The sequence below is a fragment of the Kryptolebias marmoratus genome, linkage group LG21, assembly GCF_001649575.2.
Source record: "Kryptolebias marmoratus isolate JLee-2015 linkage group LG21, ASM164957v2, whole genome shotgun sequence".
NCBI classification, from domain to species: Eukaryota; Metazoa; Chordata; class Actinopteri; order Cyprinodontiformes; family Rivulidae; genus Kryptolebias; species Kryptolebias marmoratus.
Window position 1 is genome coordinate 4,140,718 of NC_051450.1, and position 23,843 is coordinate 4,164,560.

The 23,843-nt window shown below is 38.2% G+C and overlaps 1 protein-coding gene across 1 annotated transcript in view; it reads right to left on the reverse strand.

The window, feature by feature from the left end:
* The window catches only part of scospondin (subcommissural organ spondin), a 233,202-nt gene that overhangs the window by 24,325 nt on the left and 185,034 nt on the right, over positions 1-23,843 (reverse strand). Inside the window, 12 exon segments of the mRNA XM_037973323.1 lie at positions 498-652; positions 732-859; positions 2,015-2,185; positions 2,311-2,507; positions 3,983-4,121; positions 4,213-4,329; positions 11,392-11,553; positions 18,472-18,705; positions 18,811-18,857; positions 19,115-19,251; positions 22,504-22,628; positions 22,762-22,917. Of these exon segments, the coding sequence (XP_037829251.1) occupies positions 498-652; positions 732-859; positions 2,015-2,185; positions 2,311-2,507; positions 3,983-4,121; positions 4,213-4,329; positions 11,392-11,553; positions 18,472-18,705; positions 18,811-18,857; positions 19,115-19,251; positions 22,504-22,628; positions 22,762-22,917 (1,768 nt within the window).

Below are 23,843 nucleotides of genomic sequence, written 5' to 3' on the forward strand. Positions count from 1 at the left end.
TATATATATATATATATATATATATATATATATATATATATATATATATATATATATGTGTGTGTGTGTATGTATGTGTGTGTGTGTGTGTGTGTGTGTGTGTGTGTGTGTGTGTGTGTGTGTGATTTGAACTTCAGTTCAGGATAATCAGTCACTTTACTGGATGGCAAGTGTGAAACCAAGAAAATGGTAAATCAAAAAGTAAGTAGTAAATCAAAAGGTCATTCATACAAGTATTAGTTTGAGGATGCTTGTCCAACCATCTTATTGCATTTTTTAAAAAATTCTATTTTTCCCAAGAACAAATTTAATTGTTTTCCAGGGGAAATACACAGGATATACAGTATGTGACAGTAAATATGGGGAAAATTTGAAAATGATTTATTGTGATCTTACTCTCTCACATCACAAATTCTGGCATTTTAACAAGGGTTTGAACACTTTTTTGACAGTTAAAACTACTTCATCAACCTAGATACATGTTTACAGTATATTACCATGTATTACAGAGGTGCTTAATAGTTGTTCCAGGTTGCAGTAGAGCTTCAGAGGAGCCCTCAGTGCTCACATTCAAGCTTTGGTATTCATTGGGAAAAGAGAGTATTGAGCAGGGGCAGTCAGCATGATGCACGCAGGAAGCCCCATACAACACCTACAAAGAACAGGGAGACTGTTGACAATCAGATACAGTATGCTCTTTACACACATAAGACACTCAAGGTTGGGCAGACCTGTCCTGGAGGGCATGTGCAGCCAGGTGTACAGGGTCCAGAGAAACACTGAGTGTGTGGCCACAGGTCCTCACAGGTAAACGGACAAGAACCTGAACAATTACTGTACAACTGCTGGCTGGGACACTCTGAAATACACAAAGGAAATAAATCACCCCTTACAAATAAATCAGCATGTTTGTCTTTGCATGTTGTAAAGCACTTTGGATTGCCTTGTTGCTGAAAAGTGCTATATAAATAAATCTCACTTCACTTCAGTTCACTTTTCTTTATACATACTTTAAAGTTTAAAGAAAGTCTTCAGAACATACTAACTTGGTCACATCAAGATACTTAATTTCTTGCAAAATTAAAGGGCAAGATTTCCCTTGAGGAATGCTTGTCACCCACCACCTTTCATGCCAGAGTTTTAGACTAAGATCATTTTATGTTGAGAAATTACAGAGTTTTAGCCATTTTGGTTAAAACTAGCTGATTACATTATGTGCAACCACTCAGTATGTGTTGTAAAGGACTTTCAGCTACTACCTAATAAATTTTAGCTCTGTTTTAATACATTGGCTAATATTGCTCAGTTGAAGTGGCCATCTTTAACTGGATTGACTCCAAAGGTTTATCAGTGGAACATGTATAGCCAATGATTATTTTCCTTGACTTTCATTACAATCTGTTTAGAGCAGGGATGTCAAACTCTAGTCCTCGGGGGCCGCTCTCCTGCATGTTTTAGATGTGTTCTTGCTTTAAAACATCTGGTTTATATGGATGACTTGTTGCCATGATCTGGGAAAACTTGATGATTTGGTGAGGAGGCGATTAAACCATTTGAATCAGGTGTGGTGGAGCAGAAAAACCTAAAACTCTTAGGACAGTTTGACACCCTTGGTTTAGAGGTTCATGAGATATTTTGCTAACAGGCAAACAGGGTTGACTTTAAAAGTTATTGCTAAAGATTCAAGCAAAGATCTCACACAATGATTAGCACTTAGAATATGTGTTGTGGATGACTCACCAACAATTCCACCTAATTTTAGCACAATATCTGTAAAACTGATTGAATTTTCATAAATGTTGTAATTTATAAGGTAATTTGATTGTGGTGGGAATCTTGAATAATGTTGACTCCAAAAGGTAATCAGTTGTTTATGTACATCCAGTCAATACTTTTTGCAAGTTTCATTTAAATATGTCCATGTAACAGACAGACACGTAAATACACAATAACAGAGCACAAACATTATTGAGAAAAAAATTAAGAATCAATTTTTGATGTGTGTATGTATTACCAGGCAGGCAGCTGTTGGTGTTACAGACTGTATGTTGTTCAAGTGGCCCAAGACAGGCTGCCCCGCCCAGTTCAGGCTCTTGAAGTATTGTTTTGTTCCTCATTGACACTCCACCACCACAGGTGGCACTGCACTCACTCCAGACTGACCACTCACTTAACAAACAACCCACTAAATAAAAAGAGATGGCAGAATGATCAGACACAGGGCTGCGATTTTGTACTAGGTAAACATGAGGCATATCTCGAGAATTGAGACGTTTTCAATGGAACGTGACCATTTCCAGCATCTCAGACCTGGGCAAGTTGGCAGATTACAGCTCTCTATCTGCTCAGTGTCAGCACAGGACGGACCGCCCTCGATGTCCTGGCATCTCCGTGTTCTTGTTCTTTGGCCATGTCCACATGAAACCATGCATGTGCTCCACTGACTCCAAGATTCATAAACTGGGCAGGGGAGTTTGGTGCAAACCAGAGTTCCATTCTCACACACACTGCAGAAAGTGAAGATTAGGAAGGTGAGATACAGATCTTTGCAGTAGTACATAATACAGCCTGGTTCATACCTAGAATGTACCAGGTGACACTGGATGCAGAAATGGTACTAACCTGAATACTTGGCACTTATCAATTAAGTACCTTTACATACCTGATACTTACAGGGTATGTACCTGGTATGCACCCAGTACATACAGTGTAGATGGGGTGGCTAAGAATCAGTGGTTAGAGCAGTCATCCTCAAATGAGATAGTTGTAGGTTCAATTCCACCAGTATGCGACACGTCGAAGTGTCCTTGGGCAAGACACTGAACCCCAAATTGCCTCTGATGTGTGCCCCAAAGGTGTATGAATGTGATCTAAAGCACTGATTAGACTCTATAGAAAGTTTTATTCCAATTAGCTTTGTAGAGATTCAGTAGAGTGTTGAATGAATGTGTGTGTGGATGGGTAAAAAATAAGAGTAGATTGTGTTGTAAAACACTTTGAGTGGTCTGGTTGGCTAGAAAGGCGCAATTTAAGTACAGTCTATTTACCATTTAGATATGTGGTACTTAGAGGGTTACATACCTGGCAATTACCACCAACTTAATATACAACCCACTACATGTACATACCCAATAGGTACCAGGCAAGTACCATGTGAGTACAAGGTACACAGCCCATATGTACCAGCTGTGTACCCTCTATGTATATATGTATCAATCAAACAGCTGCAGCTGATCCAGAACGCTGCTGATCGTGTTCTCACTAAAACCAGGAAGATAGAGCACATAACACCAGTTTTAAAGTCCCTACACTGGCTCCCTGTAGCTCAAAGAATAGACTTTAAAATACTGTTGTTAGTTTATAAATCACTGAACGGTTTAGCACCACAATATATTAAAGATCTGTTATCGCTGTACCAACCGTCTAGACCCCTCAGATCTTCTGGTTCTGGACTGCTCTGCATCCNCAGAACCAGAACCAAACGAGGAGAAGCAGCTTTCAGTTTCTATGCACCACAAATTTGGAACAAACTTCCAGAAAACTGTAAAACAGCTGAAACACTGGGTGCCTTTAAATCTCAACTTAAAACCCACCTGTTTAGAGCTGCTTATGGCTAAATTAGGGTTAGAGTGCGGGTTTTTGATGTCTTCAATGTTTTTTCTCTTTCTTACTGTTTATTCATTGTCACATGCTGTTTTTATTTTGTAAAGCACCTTGAAATGCCTTGCTGCTGAAATGTGCTATACAAATAAAATTTGATTGATTGATTGATTGATATGTACCAGGTACATACGTATAATGTTCGGTGACTGAGTTCTCTTTCAAATTTAGAGGAACAGTAAGACAGGTGAAGAAAAGAACAACAAAATCTGGCCTGAACGTAACAGCTTCTCTTAACTATAAGATCTTCTGTTGTTACCTAAATGTTTATAGCTTTGAACAGTCACACCAAAGAACAAACATCACAGAAAGATGTTCTCACCAGGTGTTACATTCAATGACCACCTCCTCTTTAGGCTTGAAGTCTAGTGTCCCATTGCTGGATGGGATACCACAGCGACACTCTTTCACTGGCACACAGTGGCTATCCTGAAGCAACTGCCCTTCTGGGCATCGGCAACCTAAGAATAAAAGAAGGCAGAAAAAACATTACGGGTGATAAAGTTACCAGAGTCTAATGTTAAGATCAATGTATCTTGTATTGATGTTTACCAGAGTGACAGGTTCCTTGGAGACACTGTACATGCTCCCATAAGTCAGTGCAACTGCGAGGACACTGATTAGCACAGCTCTCCTGGTAGGTCCGCTCCCGATCCTCACAACGCTCCCCTAGGAAACATTTAAAAAAGGAAATCATTCTATCCAAATCTTTGAATAATAGGCAAAAGTCATTAACTGCTCAATATTTCTGAAATAACACTAAAAATAAACATTCAGAACAATCTTATGTTGAAAAAGAATGTAGTTTTGGCTGTATTAGTCAAACATTGAAAACAAGTATATGTTATAAAGCAGAGGTTCCCAATCCCCGGGCCAAGGACCAGTACCGGCCTCTGGAAGCCCTAGAAGGGGCCGTCTCATTACTGAGAAACAGGCTCAAGGCTCCACTGATTCAGGGTTACGGTGAGTTGTATTCTTTGTGCACTTTATATTTGTGGTGTCTCTTATTTTGAAGGGCATGTTTAAACACAGAGAACATCAGGGGGAGGAGAGGGTGTTATTCATGTTGATAACACAACACCAGGATGCAGCTAACAAAGTTGTGAGTACACGTTGGATTTACTTACTTATTATGTTTTAAAAAATACCCCCGTTTTCATGCTGGTTGTATCATTTTATTTTGTTGTATTTATCTGTCACACCTTTAAAGGCCGGTCCGTGAAAATGGTGTCTGATAATGAACCGGGCCGTGGAGCTAAAAAGGCTGGGGACCGCTGTTGTAAAGCACTCCTAGCTACTACCACATAAAATTGTAGTTGAATATCTGACTAAGATATAACCATTTTTGTGTTGACTAATGTCATTTAGCTGTGGCAGCTACCTTGAATGGGATTGATTCCAGAAGTTGTACATATAGATGTACCTCAAGTGAATGCTTTTTAAGAGTTTTATTAAAACCCCTCTTGTTAATCATGAAATATTTTGCTAACTGACAAACAAGGTTGACTCTAAAGTTTTAAGATCTTGCCCAATGATAACCACATTGGAGTATGTGAATGAGTGAGTGTTGTGAATGACTCAGCTACTATTACACCACATTTAAAAAAAAACATTTGTAGAACTGACTGAAAAATAGCCATTTTTGTATTTTCTAAGGTCAGTTGGCTGTAGTGGCCATCTTGAATTGAATTGACTGCAAAATTTTATCAGTTGTTAATGTACATCCAGTAATAACATATTGATAATCTGAATAAAATTAATCCATTGGTTCATGAAATGTTTTGCAAACAGACAGACACATTTGACTTCAAATAGTTATTGACAAAATGCTGGTGTAGATTCTCAGTAATCCAGGGCATGGTAAATCCCAAAGGTTTTTAAAAAAGCAATTTGACTTCTATTCTGTTGTTGAAGATGTTTTGTTTCCATCCAGGTAGATTTCTCAGTTCAAAACTTGCCTTGCGAATGGCAACATTTCAACAAAGATCTTGCACAGACTGTTAGCACTCAGAGTATGTATTGTCAATGAGTCTCAGTTACTACTACCACGGGTCTTTACTCAATACTGGTAAAATTGACTAACTTATCGTTGTGTTTGTGCTTTTTTTAGGTTTAGTTGGCTGTGTTTGCCATCTCAAATTGGGTTGACTATAAACGTTAATCAGTTGAAGATGTATATTCAGGTATCACTTTCTGCAAGTTTCAATAAAATTTGTCCAGTTGTTCATGGGATATTTTGCTAACACAGACTCATGAAGACACATTAACATGGGCAAAACATTTTCATCCACTTTTCGGTTTACAGCAGTGGACAATAAACAGCAATCTGAGGAACAATCAGAAGTTGTAGAAATGAAAATAGTTTCATGGGGTCAGAAGCTCAGGTAATAAAATCAATTAGAAATATTAATATTTATTTACATTATAATAATATGCTCAATAAGCATTGCTGAGATTAAATGTAGGTGTTATTGAGCATCCCTTATATAGAATTACCACTGCTGTACAACATGAGCCACACCAATATGTTTTCTTTTCAAAGGGTGTTGAGCTTTGGTTCACCAAGCTTTCCTATGGGGTTTAAAGTTCTTCTTTTAGATTTGCAACTTTTTTTAATTAGTGGTAGTTCAGTTCTTGAATTTTACTATTTCTTGGATGCTTTTTTTTTAAAAACTTTCGATGAACTGTAAGTTATGAATAATGAATAATTCTAAATAAAACAAAGCCTCTAAAACAGACAAACTAGTGTCATCTTTTATTCATAAACAACTTCACAAATAATTTTATTGATATTATCAGGCAGATTGTAACTAGCAGGCTGTTGCAAATACACAATTTGTGTTTCTTTTATTTCTTTAGTTCAATTTATAAAAATTACAAAAGAAAATGCAATTTGACTAACACAAATGGTAATTTTTGCACTATGAAGGTGATTCTCAAAGAGCTATTCGCTAAAAACTCAGGATCCAGTCGATGGATCACCTTAAGGCCAATCTATCTATGACTTCCCTTGTCAGCTTCCTGATGTAAGTTTTACTTATTTCTTAAGGGCATGACTTTGAAATGATGTTTTCTGATGTAGATTGTTTTGCTTTAGCCCTTTATTTGTCATCATTTGTGGAGGAAGGAACAAAGTTCAGGCACACAGGAGACAGACTTAAGATTCAGAAAACTTTATTAGCTAAACAAGCTCAGGAAGTTCAAAAGGCAAAAAAAAACCTTAATCACCCACTGAGCAATAGATGCCATTTCAATGTTAAATCTGATTTTAGTTCTTGTTACCTTGAAATTCTCAGGCTAAATCTACTCAGCAGTGGCAGTGGGAACGTGACAAATCTGATATTTTCATATCTGAACCAGGTCTTTTCTGTATAAAGTACTAAATCAGATGCATGTCTGATGTTTATGTAAGCGACTGCAGAGTGAACGTTGCATTTCATGAAACTTATATCGGATGAAAAGTCTGAGATCCCACCTGAGGTCATTAAAGTCCCAGCACTCTTGGCTCTGACTATGTAGCCACACATGCCTCTGCATAGAGGTAGCAGCCACAACTTAAAGGTCATGGTTAGTTAACATTTGTGCTCTTTTTCTTCTCTGTATTTTTTTTATCTTTTACCATTTGGATGTACAGTTGGCCCTTATTTGACAGAAACTTCAAAATCAGTACACACATGCTAACACTCGCAGCGTCCATATTTACTTCCACAAACTCAGCGTGTGGCGTGTAATGTCATATCTTCTTTTGCACATGCGGGTCATTTCGAGAACTGGAGACTGTTCACACTGGAGTGTGACGGAGGTCGCATTTAAAATGTATTGTGAATGACAGCACAAAAAATTAGATTTAAGCAAAATATCAGAATAAAGTCCTGCAGTGTGAATGTAGCCTAAGATCTTATGCCAAGAAAAACAGAGTTGTAGCCATTTTGATTAAACCTTGATATTAACTTTATGCACATTTTTATTTAATACTTCAAGACTCTCAGTGTATGTGTTGTGAATGATTATCAACTAAAATCACACAACATTTATATTCAATCTCTGAAATTGATTGACCTAAATTCATTTTTGCACATGTTAATTTTAAATAGCTGTGACAGCCATCTTGAACTGGATCAGTTCTAAAGTTAATCAGCTGTAGATGTACATTCAGGAATTACTTTCTGGAGGTTTCATTAAAATCTGTGTAGCTGCTAAAAGAGAATGAGGGCTGACTCCAACAGTTAATGCTAACATATAAAGATCATGCACAATGAGTACACGTAGAGTGTGTGTTGTGAATGATTCTCAGCTACAACCTCCCTAAATTATAATATAATACCTGTAAGACCATCGCTTTGTTTTTAATGTTAATTGGATTGGTTCCAGAAGTTTATCAAGTGTAGATGTACACCTAGTGATTATTTCCTAAAAGTTTTATTAGAATCTATTCAGTGAATCATGAGATATTTTGCTAAAAGACAAAGTTAATACCAAAACATTAATAGCAAAATTTTTAATAAAGATCTTGTACAATCTGTTGGTGCTTAGAAAATGTGTTGTGGATGAGTCTGAGCCACTACCCACACCAAAGCTTAGATCAATATTTGTAAAATTGAATGATTGATTGGAATTTATGTGTTGGTTATTGCCAATTAGCTGTGGTGGCTACTTAAGTTGGTTTGACTTAATCAGTTGTAGATATACATATAATGATTACTTTCTGCAAGTTTAATTACAGTTCATCCCATGGTTCATGGGATATTTTGCTAACAGACAGACACACAAACACATGCGCATACACACAGACAGAGACAGAAACTTTACAACAAAAAAACCCCTGAAATTATGTGATACAACTAGGTACCGGCAGCGACGCTCTTTCCACTCAGGAATGGGAGAGAACGCATGCTGATCATGGAAAATGTCCCAACTTCCCACCATCAAAAGTCCTTTTCAGAATATTTTTTTTCCCAAAGCAGCACTACTGTGTTAAAGTTTATTAATTTTCCTTTCCAATTATACCAATTTTATGTATGTTGAATCAAATAAAACACTTTAAATTTCCCAGTAATTTTTATAAATATTTTGAAAAGCCTGATTAAAACGCATTATTTATGCTAATTCGAACGCCACTCCTGACACCGCGCCGAGACGTGGCTCAGGAGGTAGGGGTTTGTCTTGTGATCGGAGGGTTGCTGGTTCGAGCTCCGGCTGTCTCAGCCGTTGTGTCCTTGGGCAAGACACTTCACCCGCCTGGTGGTGGTCAGAGGGCTCGTTGGCGCCGGTGTGATGGCAGCCTCACTTCTGTCAGCCCGCCCCAGGGCAGCTGTGGCTACAGTGTAGCTTACCACCATCAGTGTGTGAATGATTGTAGTGTAAAGCGCTTTGGGGTCCTTGGACTAGATAAAGAGCTATATAAGTGCAAGCCAATTACCAAGCCATTTACTCATTTTGGATTCTTTTTAAAGTCTCTTGCTTGAATTAATTTTACTTGTTTGCTGACGTTGCTGCTTCCTTCAAACCCAGTTCACAACAATTCTGTATATATTGCTAAACAATAAACAGAGCAGTTATACTTATAACTATAACTTATAACAACTTATAGATGTTGTAAAAATGATTGCTTTTTCTGGTGAACAAACATTTTGGAGCAAGCCAAATATTCTCTAAAATACAATTTAAAAAAATAAAATCCCTATTTCCTACCAGCAATATCAAGGAAAATATTAAAAATAGCCAAAAATGGATGTCTTTATAATGTTCAGCAGCCTGATGTACCTGTAGTAAAGAAGTTTTATTGAAATCCAATGAAAAATACAAATTTGGGGAGTGGTCAATTTTGTCTATTTTCAGAATCTTTTTCAGTCAGTCAAATTATCTTTGGAAGCATTTTTGCAGCCAAATAAATCTTTATTCAACAGTCCCAGACCCCTAAAAAAATTGGGTTTGTTAAAACCACATAGCAGGCTGGGAAAAATAGCTTTTGAGGCTTGCTTTCAACATACATTTTTTAATATAATATCGCAAAAATGCCATGTCTGCTGTTCGGGTCAATATTGAAATTTGTTCAATTTTTCAAAATGAGATTTTTTTTTAAGAGCCTTCATTTTAAAAGTAAGCTATTTATAGTATGTATTTTCTTGTTTTGCAATAGGATTTACATATATTTAAAGAATGTCATTACAAATAAGTGTCAAATTGATTCAATGTTTGAGTAATCAGCTTTCAAAACCCCCATCTTTTTCTATTCAAAGGTGGGTTTGTGAGAAGGTACACCTACCCCCCAACATCTCAAAAACTGTTAGACGTAATGGGCTGAAATTTTTTCTGCTCTTTTCTGGTAATACATTTAATAGAAAAATGCAATCAGAGTACTAAAAATCTAAAGAATAAAAATTGACAGCCGGTACCTACTACAACCATTTTGCAATTCATGCAAAATTACCAAAGAGCTCTATCTATGATTTTACCCTTACAATGGAATATTTATGAACTTTTTTATCCATTGTTCAACTGCTGATAGTGTAGTTATAAAATCTATACCCACTTTCATGAAACGTTTCATTGATACGGTTACCCTAATGAACCCTCTTTAAACCAACTCTGGCCATTCATGAATTAAAAATCAAGCCAGTCGCATCCTGTGATAATTTGAGCTTTCGTGGCATGGAAGAACCACAGAAAACATGGAGAAGAACTCAGCAGCACTACACATAAAACACGTGTTGGACTTTTTAAATCCTAGTCTGGTTACACAGATCCTCTGTCATAACAGCATCCCACTCCCAAGCCACAATATAATTTTACCCTTTCATATATTGGCCATTTTGACTCTGCAACTACAACGCTTGGCAGCTCAGTGGCATAAAAGTGTCAGGTTGACTTCATCTCCCCACATCATCACAGCCCTTTCAGAAATCACATTGAGCAGGCACTAAGGCATCTCAGTCTTGGCTTGACATTTTTGTGTTAGTAGTAAATATCATAATTAAACATGCTGGTGTAGATTCTCAGTCATCCAGGCCATGGTAAATTTAAAAAAGGTTAAAAACAAAAACAACTGGACTTCTATTCTGTAGTTGAAGACGTTTCGCTTCTCATCCGAGGAGCTTTCTCAATTCAGAAATAAAGAGTGTGGAGTTGAGCTTTTAAAGCTGAGATGTGATGTAAGCTGGATTGCTTGCAAATTGTTCTCACTCTCCTAACAATAGAGGCTCGTTGGGGTCCTTGTTTGTCTGACTCACTGATGGCCCACTCTGGTCACATGACTGCAGGTGTTGATTAGAGTGAAACTGACTGGGGATCAGGCCTAAAGCTCCATTATATGTTTTTGAAAGCTGGAATCTGAGACCTCCTTCTCTGTTTAATGTTGGTTTCTCCCTTTTGACATAGATGTCTTCCTTTACCCCCCTCTCGAACCATCTGTCTTCTCGGTCCAAAATATGAACATAAGGGAGATAAAGGAGAGATAAGGGAGATAGAAAGGAGATAAGGGACGCTCCTTTGAGGACCACCACATAACCACAGCACCTTTTCATACTTCCAATAATGGGTTAGCAGAAATGCCAGATTAATTTGTTTAGCCTATTTCTCACAGTCCTTGTCCCAATTGCATAATTTGACAAGTTATGTTATATACATTAAGCCAGTTCAACTACTGCAGGTAAGAATTTACTTGCCTGATCTTTGTTAATTGCAAAGCAACATTTTGGATTTTGGTGAATACTGAATAAAGTATATTTATACCTGGACAAAGTCCTGTGTTGCAGCTTTGGGTCTGTGTCTGTTGGCTCCTACAGTGAGGCCCTGGAGGAAAGGCCAGGGGCCATCTGTAGCGTTGCTTGACTCCACCACTGCAAGGCTCTGCACATACAGTCCAAACACTCCATTCACTCCACTGGCACAGATCTGCAAGAACAAAGTGATTAACATAACCATGATGAACTTTTTCTAATTACACAGACTGGAATAAGAATATTAACCAAAGCCACTAATTATTTTTAACAAAAAATGTGTTTTTGTGCATTTTCTACATGCCTAACTAGATTTGTATGTAATATTTAGGATAGGTATTTAGGTTGTTCACTTGATCAATAATAAAAAAAAACTATTGATCGATATTGCTGAGGTGTTTCATATGTTTACACTCAGCAAGATGAAGTGCAAAAAAAAAAAAGGCTTGACATTCTTAATGAGAAATTATTCTTTGGCACTCAAAGAAAAATGAACAAATCTCATAAATCCTATTAGACAGACAAGAACAAAGCATATTTGTTTAAATAAACTAATTTTCATGTTCAGTCTGTTGGGAAATAGATGCATTGTTATAAGTTTTAATGTCACTTGTAATAAACTTGTGACTTGTCCTTGGCCGTCCCCCATCTCTTGCATAATGACTGCTCGAGATATGCACCAGTTCCCTGCACGACACTGAATAGAAAAGCAAGTAAAGAGAATTGATGGATGGATGGTACAGATGGTACTGTTCTAACTATCTACTGATAGCAACATGTAGCATGTACTAGTGGTACAAGAAAAGCTCACAGTGATTGTGATGCTTAAATCCAGAAGTCTGAAACTTAAGCCATGATTACACTCAAGTACCAAATGTAGTGGAGAGTTGCTGTTAAAATACATGTTTTTTATTCTTCTTACTTGTAAATTGCATTTTTGAAGCTCTAACCATGCCAAAATATAAAAAACTTGCCCACATGATTTAAAGGGGACCCTTTATGCTTCCTTCATTCATTGTGGTCTGTTTTAAGTTAATTTTAGGATTTATGTTATGTATAACATTTTATCTTGCTATGTTCTTTTATTGTTTTTAAATTGTTTTATGTTGTTAAAAGCTCATCTGGGGACGTGCATTGCAAAAAGCTAAGGCTATAAATGCTATAGTGTTCAGTATTTGTTTATACTTAACATTTGTCCCCACTGAAAAAAAAACAATAAAAAATGAAGAAAAGGAAACAATAAGTCAGGATAGATCTGTGGGCTATGCCAAACGTGTTCATTACATTTAATACACAAAATCATTCTCAGATTATATGATTTCACCTGATCAGTTCTGCCTGTTTTGAGCTCATTTCAGAATGAGCAGTTTTAGGGCAACATCACTTTTATGCATATAAGCTGCTGAAGGAGCATACCAACTGGATCAAGTGGCTCATTTAGATCCTGAAAAAGTAAGTGGCTTTCCTTCTGGGTCTTGTTAAATTCATCTGACTCCTTTACAGCCACTAACCTGCTTTCTCCCTTCTCAGAATTTTCAGTGTGCTTCTGCAGATGTTTTGTGACTCCCACCAGTTTCATTTTTGAAATAAACCTTAAACATGCTTTGTGTCAGGTTGAATTTTTGAGTCCCCTGTTTGGTTCACTACAGGATGATTAGGCCAATATAAACCCATCATCGACACTACAATGGCATGCTGGTGTGGAGAGTTCATTAAATAAGTTATAGAGAGTAATGTTCAGGAAATTATGACCATGCTTTGTGGTATGTTTAACTCTTCTGAGTCACAGGTTCTTCCTCATGCCACAGCTCCTGTGCCACCTTCTCATTTCCATGAACCTTGACTACTCCAGAGGGTTTTAAGGGGACCTCAATCAGTGTAGACCTTTATTGACTCAGCATGACATCCATTTTCAGATGCAGCTTTCCTCCTTCTCCACAGAGCGCTCTAAGGTAGCATATGTTATTTCTTTATTATCTGGCAAGGCTAAGCAGAGGGGAACAGCTGATTAGCAAAGGGGACTCTTTGGTTTACTACTCATTCAAGGATTTTTCTAGTGAACAAACCAAGGTTTTTAAATCTGTTTTGCAAGAGAGGGAAGCTGCCAGAGACTTGTTATCCCTTAAGCAAGGGAGGAGAAGAGTTACTGAATTTGTTATTAATTATCATATAATTGCTGCCGACAGCCATTGGACTGAGTAGACTCTAGTTGATGTGTTTCTTCAAGGACTAAAATAGAAGATTAATGATGAACTCATCACCACGGACTGTTCCAGTACCCTGAAGGACCTGGAAGACCTTTCCCCCTGAGGACAGAGAACGTCAGAGAAAGCTAAACCTTTGTTTCTGTTGTGGGAGTAAGAGGCACACCATATCCAATTGTTAGTTAAAAGATCAGACTCAGTAGGAGGTAGGAGGCTCCTACTGAGTCAGTATTTGGTCCCCAAAACCTCTTCATCATTCCGTCTCCCTGCAGAGATAAAGATTAATTGTCAAACCCAGCAAATTTCAGTGTTCATTTTTTCTGGAGCTGATACAGAGTTTATGGATCAAGACCTTGCAAGAACCTTGGGATTAAACAGAGCATTCATGTGGCCGTGATTTAGTTTAGTTTAGAATACCTTATATCTTATCTTTATAGGGCCTCAGGGTACAGGGGGCCAGGACGTCTATTGTTACCTCATGCTTTGTTACCTCCTTTTGATCAGTTTATCTTAACCCTTCTGTTCCCCCCTGACGCCTCTTTATCCTACAAATATTATAAGAAGGGGGAGCTATCTGTAATGCTTCAGACTCACTCTGCTGACTCACCTCAGCTCAGTGATTCTCAGCCATATAGCTTAAATAAATTATCCTAAGATAAAACTCTTTGTTGTCCTCCTGGTTAAAGAAAATTCCACAACAGTATTCACCCTTTTGGTTGTAATTGTTTACATGCTCCAAACTGCATGCGTGCCTTGTTGAAAGCCTAAGCAGTATTGCCAGATATATGATAATAACTGTTTTCATAACAATCTTAGGGTCAAGTCCCCCTCCTTTTCTGTGCATGTGACACACACAAAGGTGTGATCACATTGTTTTGTTTTATTGATTTAATAGTGAAAAAGAGGTGATAGTACATTTAATTGAGTTGTTGTACCAAGTTATAGCACGAGATGGCATCACTTCCGCTGAGACGGCGACCCTTGCTCTGCCAGTCCACGCAGATACACGAACAAGGACACAAGCAGTAGTGAGTCTCCATCTCAATCTTGTCTAATTACACAGTGGTAAAGTCCACCAACCATATGCATATGATCCCCATACAGTTGTGATTGTATGGTGTTTGTTATTACATTAACCAGTCTTATGTAGTTATGTTTTGAGAGTGAAATAACTGTTTTACTGTATTAGCATTTCTGTGCTAGCATGTTAATTGCCCTGATAACATAGCAGCTAATGTCTTGTATATTTTGTTAGCTCTGTCATATGTTATATTTATGCTTATGTATCCACCCACATAAAGTCTAATAGATTTATTGTGTACAGTAATGCTGGTTTGTGTTTAATGGTTCCAGACTGTATTTAAAAGCTGTCCTAGTATCTTGTGACTCAGTGCTAGAGGCAATTACCATAATGTGTTGTGTGATATGTTAGCTCACTGCTAAATGGGAGAGAGCAATTTGATGGTTAAATTTACTGGTAAAAAAAGATTTAATGTATAAATGCATCATAATAGCAGACATTTGTAATGCTGGATGTAATTGTTTATTAAGTCAGAAACAAGTAAAAGCCAGTCCTCGCAAACACATGAACAAGGACACAAGTAGTAACAAGTCTCCATCTCACTATTGTCTAATTACAGGTTACAGACACGCTGATTCTCCCCAACAAAAGTATAAATTGTTAGTAGTGATTGTACTGGCCTAACACCTGCTACATGCACGTTTGCCAATCACAAGAAGCATATAATCGTACAATCTCCCCCCTCCGAGAAAGCGCACGTCATAGCTTGGGTCAGAACACAATAATTTTACAGTATAATAGCTTGTCATTTCCTGTCTGGCAACCCTGTTTGGCATAGAAACTATAACAGATTTAATGAGCACAGCGATTTGTCTCAATATCCTTAGTTTGGGTCAAAATAAAATAATTTCACAGCGTCAGTACAATAATTCTTCATTTTATATTTGGCAACCCTGCTTGTCATGGAAACTACAGTAGATTCAATGAGCACAGCGATTCGCCTCATTAAACACAGAGGTCATTCTTGTGTAAACAGGACCTAAAAGTGGTCATCATTACTGCTGTTTACATTCTGCTGGATGCTAATACCAGCTCGGTATGAAGTCATCTTTACCAAATGATAATTAAACAGCAGAGGGCTTGTCCTGATGAAGTTCATATCATCACTGAAGACTTAAAGCAAACATGCCTAAGTACTACACTAACTATATAACATAAAACATGCTTACAGAGGGATGCCCCTCTTTCACCTAGGACAATCTGCCCATCTCTCTCTCTGCTCCTCATCCCAGACAACACCCCCCTCAGGAAAAAAAACGTAAAAGTACACAAATCATTAAAACCTGGCTAAAATTGCTATTGTCCCTAAATGTCTGAAAGCCTCCATCATCATCCCCATTCCCCAAAAAACTGTGACAGACAGTCTCAGCGACTACATACCCATGACCCTCACATTTGTCATCATGAAATGTTTAAAGTGACTGGTCTTTCAGAACCTCAAGGACTGTCTTTCTCCTTTGTCCAACCTCACCAGTTTGCATTCAGAGTGAAGCTGTCTGTGGAGGATCCTGTCACTATAAAAAAGTATTCTGGAAAACTAAAAGAGCTACATTAGGATGCTCTCCATGGACTACAGCTTGGCGTTCAATGCTATTATTCTTGACAACTTAATCACCAAACTGCTCCAATTACTCCAATTATTGGTTACCTGAGGGATAATAGGAAGGCTGTGCAGAGGGTAATCAACACTGGCCAAAAAATCCAGGCTGCCCTCTGTCCCTCCTGGATGATATATCCAACTCTTGCTGCCTCAGGAAAACTAGAGTCATCACAGGAGACCCTTCACTCTCTGCCCACCACCTGCTCAACAGGTTGCCCTCTGGACAGCACTTCAGGTCAGTCAAGTCACACACCATCAGACTCACTAACAGCTTCTTCCCATACAAACTGCAAGACTAAAGTCACTCCCACCTCCCTAACTCAAATGCACAGAGCTAAGGACTCCTTTTTTTAATTTCACCTACACCTTTTAATTGAACAAGTCATGTGTTTTATCTTTTTCTTTGTAAATTTTTGTATTATCATTGCATATATTATTTTGATAGTGTTACGGCCATTGACCTCTAGGGGCTCTCCTCGTGTGAGAGAGAGAACTTATTCACCTCCTTATTGTTTCAGGTCTGCCTGACTGCCACAGCTGAGATGTGTCGCAGCTCGTCAGCCACTGCATAAAGCGTTCCACGTCAAAGTGTCAAGCCCCTTTTGTTTTCCTGGGCCTTGATCTGTAGTGATATTGTCTGTTTGTTGCACATTTGTGCAGCGTAATATAAATATTTTTGTGTGAGTAACTGTGAATATATAAACGGCAAGAGTTTTGCCCAAAGTGGAAGCTGGTAGGGGCTTTCCGCCATTTTTGTTCCAGTCCTTTTTCTTTCATTTTGTGGATGGACAGGAAGCTCAGCCATTGTACCTTTTTGTTTACTTATGCCTCTTTCACACGGCCCCTGATTCAGAAGTCCAGCTGTACTCGGCTCTACTCGGCTCGGCTCGATAAAGAATGCATCGCGTTCACACCGGCCAGTTTGGTCGGTATCAGAGGAACGCCTCCTCGTGTTGCCGGGGGCGGGGCCGCGGCTTGGGGGGGCGCTACCGAAACTTAGAGCAAGTTGTATAAACAACTAAAGCTTCATGGACAACGTTGGCCGTGTGTTGTTGCTATTTTTTAAACTTATGGGGATTCTCCTGAGACTTCAGGAAGAGAGGCACAGTGGAAGAAATGCTCTGTTGCACGGAGTAGGACAGCTGTTATCTGCCGGAGATTTCAGGCTTTACAGGCCTTCAGCTGGGGGACAGACGGCAGAAACGTTGCAGGGTAAGCTAACGCTGTTGTTTATATTCCTACCTTCGCTCTTTATGCTTACATCTGGTCACACCCACGACCAATGAGTGAACAGGAGCTAAGCTTGCGTCACCCATGAAAGCAGGGCCGACCCGGCCCGAAGCAGGTACCAAAGAAGCAGGGACCGAGTGCGAAAAAATGCAGATGTTAACGCTCGCAAAGCGAGCCAAGTAGAGTGGAGCCGGGACCTTTAGGGTCCGTGTGAAAGGGGCATTATAGAGTTATAGTATATAGTGTTTTATTTCATAGTCAGAAGGGGGGTTGTTTGTTGTTTTGGCCTTGGAGACCCTGAAGCTTAAAGCTCCCCTGTATTGGTTCTTTTAACTGAATTGTAAAATAAACACTTGCTTTTACTGACAACAACTACTAAGTGGGTAAAAGTTTAAATTGTGTTACACCCTGAGCCCAAAAACACTTTTACTGTTTAAGTAGGTTGTAACAGGTAGTGCACCGTTTTTTGCATAGAGCACCCACAACTTTGTTGTACACTAGTGTACAATGATAAAGTCCATTCTATTCTATTCTATTTCAGCACCAGATATAATATAGAAATATCAAAAACAAATTTAGAAAACAACTCACCTCTTGAAATATTGTGGTCTTACATGTTTTATTTGTTTTAATCATCTAGACTTGTTTTTAGCTCTTAGCACATTGAGTTTACAGTTGTCATATGAAATGTGCTTCACACTCTAAACTTTCAGATTGTTGGAAAACCCTGCTTTACTACTGTATTCCTGCAATATTTCTCTCATGAAAGAAACTTCATCACTGCAGCTCAGTATACAATTATTTTTTAGTGTGCCATGCTTGTCAAAGTCTGACATGTTTCCTGAATCATCTGCAAACAATATTTTAATGTCAGCTAAGTGTCAAACTATACTGCAGACTTTCAAACTGAACGTGGCAGCATTTTTGAACTGTAAGAAAAAAGAACCATATTTTTTCTCTTAATAAAACACCATTTACCTTTGCAGATATTAGTATCTGGACAGAACCTCTCCTCTACCAGTGGTCCTGAACATTGGGTTTCCTCCTCTCTCAAGACAGGTAGACCAGAATCTGGGTCCAAGCAGGCTCGAAAACGTTTCTGAAGTGAGACCAGTTTAGTCCCACTGACGACCCCTTCGAGTGAAGTCCTGAGCTGCTCAGAGGGTCTGCAGGGGGAACAGGGAGTCCACTCTGACCATTCGCTGAGGATAGCTGTAAGAAGAGGGGGAAAAAGCAAGCAAGAGTAATAAGGGCAACAAAGTTGTCGAGTTTTCTGAGACAGCAATCTCTTTCTTTCCTGTTTTTCTTCTTTCTTACCTTCACACTCTCTCATATCACAGTGCAAAGTCCCATTATGACAAAGGCTTGATTTAAAAAAACAAAACAACAATAGACAGATAATAAGTTGAACTGAATCAGAAAACCCTGAAAGCATAATAGACAGAATGGGATGATAACAGGTAATAAATAAAACAGTAGAACATATATAAATGTGACAGGTGGTTCTTTATGTTGCTGCTCCTAACATTTCTTTCAGAATAAAAAGAGGAAACTAAAACAAATTGTCTGACACTAGAGGGTTGGTACAAAAGCATTTTGATCTTAACAGCTAGAGCTTAACCAAGTACTGCAGTCTACAGCAACTGTGGCCCCCTGAGGAACAGTGACAGGTGTTGGTTGTCCTGATGCCTGGTGCTGCAGGTAGACGCAGCCACACTCCTGTGAAGAGACACAGCTACCGTTCTGCTGCAGCAAACCCTGGGAAGAAAGATGCACAGAGAATTGGTTCAGTTTTACATTTTACCTGGATTTAAACAGAGGCTAAAATTAATTCCTTGGGAATTTTATACATATTGAACTTGTCTGTATGTACAGACAGGTCCAGTTTTTTTTCTTTCTTTTGTTTTGTTGCAAGATGTTTTAAAGAACTGTTTAATCCTCCTTGATAAAAATGTTTGTTTTGTTCCTTTTATTAATCAGAGCACAACAGTCTGAGCAGCTCTTTGTTGTATTATATTCACCTAATTAAACACAGCACTGATGTTGTGCTTAAATTAAAGCTACGAAGAAAACAACAAAAACACCCTCATCCCGCTGTAGAGTTTTATGGATTAAAAGCAAGCAAGAACTGAACAAAAATATTATTCAAATGGTTCTGAACCCTATTAATGTCAAAATAGTTAAATGATCCACAAAGGACATTAGTGCAAGGTCTAAACATATGCAACATTTATGGTTTGCAAAAGCTTCTGTTGATGTTGGTTATGTCAGTTTTATTTAAATAGCATAGTTAAAAACAGCAAGGTTGACCAAAGTGCTTTAGAAGCTGGTTAAAAACAAGCAGGAAATTCAGAAAATCACACTTTAAAATGTAGGTTTAAAACCAAACTAAACAAGAAAACACCACAAATAAAAGATGTGGTTGAACTTAAAGTGAACTCAAATTAAAAGCCAGTGTAAAAATGTCTGTTTTCAGGCAGGATTTAAAAGTGTTGTCTCTACATGACAAATATCAAAGGACAGGTTGTTCCAGAGTCTGGGGGCTGCCATTGTAACAACCCAATCCCCTCGGTGCTTTTATTTAGCCCTTAGCTGCACTAAGTTATGAAAGTCAAGAAGTTCAGCTAAATAATTGGGAGCCAAACAATTTAAAACTTTAAAATTGTTCTTGATGTTTCTGTAGTACCAAGTAAATACATTTATGTTACTGACTACTCACATAACAATTAAAAAACATGTAATTTTAGTGACACATTCATAATACTCTGGTAATACATAGTCTTTAAATTAAGAAATAGTCATTGTTATACAAATCTGCCTTTTTACTTACTGCTGCACCTTATTACAGTCTTCCCTTGCCAATATATGGATGTATTTTCAATCTGTTTTAAGGTTTTTTTACCATATTATAAGGTTAGAAAAATGTAAAGTAGAACAAAAACCATAATGAAGAAATTGTCAATTTGGCAACTTGGTGAAAGAACAACTTGGAGCTTAATGCTGTAAAAACAGGGGAGGTGATTGTGGACTTCAAGAGAAATCCTGCCCTTCTAGACCCCATCTTCCTGGATAACTCCCTAGTGGAGACTGTGCAATCCTTCTGCCTCCATGGTACCATTCTCTCTGGCCACAGGACCTAAAGACAGCAGGACAGCAGCTGTACCTCCTATGGCAGCTGAAGAAGCTCAACCTACTGAAGCCAATGATGGTGCAGTTCTACTCTTCCATTATTAAATCTATGCTCGCCACATTCACCATGATCTGGTATGCTGCTGCTGCTGCTGCTGCTGCTGCTGCTGCTGCTGCTGCTACAGCTGCTCCTGCTGCTGCTGCTGCTAAAGACAAAGTGTGACTGCAGGGAGTCAACAGTTCTGCAGAGCAGGCAACTGGCTGCAAGCTGACCCTTCTCCAGAATCTGTACACCTTTAGGACCTTGAGGCCAGCCAGAATTACTGCTGACCCCTCTCAGTCTGGAAATGAACCTTTAAAACTCCTCCCTCTAACCAGAAGTTACGATACATCAGAACCAGTAACAGCTACTAAACATTAGAACACATTCTGTTCTCATCGTAGTAACTCCACAAAGGGCGCATACCTGCAATTAGACGGTCTAACTTCCTTTTTCTGCTTTTGTACATTTTACTTTTAAACGTTTGTATATTTCATACTTTGCACATAAATGATGCATCTGTTTGTAAGTTTTAACTGATATTGTAGTTCTTAGTTTCCTGGGTGTATTATTTCTCAAACATATTTTTAATCTCAATGAGATCTACCTGGTTAAAAAAAAGGTTAAATACAAAAAATGAATAAAAATAAACCTTTTTGTTTCAGTCTTACACTTCTATATATTTTTGAATTCCATGTCTGTACTTTTACAACTAGTGGTGATTGTGTGTAACACTTTGTTTTGTGCATTTAGTCTGTTATGATCCTCCTGCACCAAGTGTAAACTTGGCAGGAAATCTGATTTTATTTATGAAAAAACATTCAAAGATCCCATTTTTCCATTCAGATAGAAAAATTCAGTTCAGTGCATTAAACGCATTTTTTATGTGACTTTAGAACCTTTGCCTTGTATTTTAGCACACAATCTGCAGTGTTATCAGAGATATGACTCAGAAAGGGTTAGCACTTGTAAATACATGTATTTTTATGTTTGCAACATAGAAGCAAATCTTTATAAGACTGAATATATATTTTTGACTCAGTGTTTCTGAATTCACAACCTTAAACATACATACGCTGTATAAAAAGACAACTATTTTTTTGACTGTATGACAATAAATCAGACTGAACCTTTACTGTCTTAAGTCAGCTTGGAATTCTAAAAAATATCCATTATTATTTGTTAAATGCCAGAATAATGAGAGAGATTTTGTATTACTTTCTTCAAAGTTACAGGTAGGCACATGTGAATGCAGTTTAAGGCACACCTCAAAAACACTGCTTCTTTGTGTGACATCATGAGAAAAAAACATTTCAGACAAGTTATCAGGAAGAGAGTTTTCACCCTTCAAAGCTCTGGTTCATCCTTGGGCACATTTTCCAAATGCCTGAAGTTGGCTGACGTTCACCTGTTCAAACAATTATTTGCAAGTATAAATGCCATGGGAATGTCCTGTCACCATACCACTCAGGAAGGAACAGTAATAAAAAATTAAAACGTAATAAGACAAAAATCTTTAGAAAATAATGTATCTTATTAGTTGGCCATTGAGCAAAGAGTAATAATTTTGGAACGCCTAACTGACCTAAAACAGGGAAGGTTTAGTCTGATTTCAAGTTAGACAATGAATAAAAATAGTTGTGTGTTTTTCTATACAGTGTTTGTAATCATCTGATTCTAATTTAACTGCAAATGTTTGACAATGAAAGAATGATCTTACTCTGGTTTGCTTTACTTTGTGTAAATTGCATGATCCCAATAAATATAAATACATTTATTGTTATACTGTAGGAAAACAGCTAGAATAAAAAAATAACTTGACTGAATACTTTTTTGTTTACCTCAGGACAATAACAGCCAGGTGTGCACTTCCTGGCATCCAAACACAAGTCATCACTGCCAGATAGTGCACAGTGCTTTTCACAGGGAGCACCACATGCCAGGTAAACAAACGGGGCTTCACAGGCTACAGATGGGGAAAGACATGGATTAATATGGCTTCTTGGTAATATCACTATGCAGAAAACACAGTTATGAGCTCAATCACTTAATGAGTACCAAGAAGTCTTAATATGTGTGTACCAGATGAATCAGCTCACCGTCACACTGACTGAGACTGCAGGTCCTGCTCTGTGTTTCTACAGGAGTGCACTGTTGGCCCCTGGTGGGTGAGGTGAGAGCTACACGGTAGCGATGCTGCCTCTGAGACTCACATGAGCACTGAGACCAAACACTCCACGCAGACATGGGACAGCCTGTACAAGAGTGGTAAATGGTAAATGGACTCTACTTATATAACACCTTTCTAGCCAACCAGGCTACTTTAAGCGCTTTGCAACACAATCTGCTCTCATTAATCCATCCACACACACACACACACATTCATAGAGCATGCTACAAAGCTAATCTAAACAAATCGTTCTATAGAGACTAATCAGTGCTTTAGATTGCATTCATACAGTGATGGGGCACATCAGAGACAGTGTTGGCCACTTTAAAACATGGCTTTTTTATCCTTGTCCCTTTGGAAGACCCATTTGCACCCAAGCTTTAATTTCCTGGCTGATGTCTTAAGTTGTTGCTTCAGTATTTCTACATTATGTTCTTTTTTTATGATGCCATCGATTTTGTGAAGTGACCAGTTCCTCCTGCAGTAAACCACCCCCACAACATGATCACTGTTAGGATGGTGTTCTCAGGCTTGCAATCTTCTGCCATTTTCCTTTAAATGTAACAATGGTCAGAATGGAAAAATAGTTCAATTTTAGTCTAATCAGACCACCTTTGTCTCTGTGGGTATTTGCAAACTGTTATTTGTCTTTTTAGTGTTGTTTTCAGAGAAATGGCTTCTTCCTTGCTAAGTGGCCTTTCAGTCATTGTCAGTACAGGAGTTGTTTCACATGGACAATAACACTCTTTTACCAGCTTCAGCCAGTCTCTTCACAAGGTCTTCCACTTTTGTTTTAGGGTTGATACACATGTGGCACCAAAACACATTCATCTTTGGAATACAAAACCAAAGATGAATGCATCCACAGGCGTGCCTTCAATTAACTCAAATATTGCCAACTAACTTATCAAAAGCTACCAAACCCATTACAACATCATCTGGGCTTTCCCAAATAGTTTAAGGGTATAGTAATCTTAGTGGATGTAAACTTGTGGCTTTGAAGAAAACTGT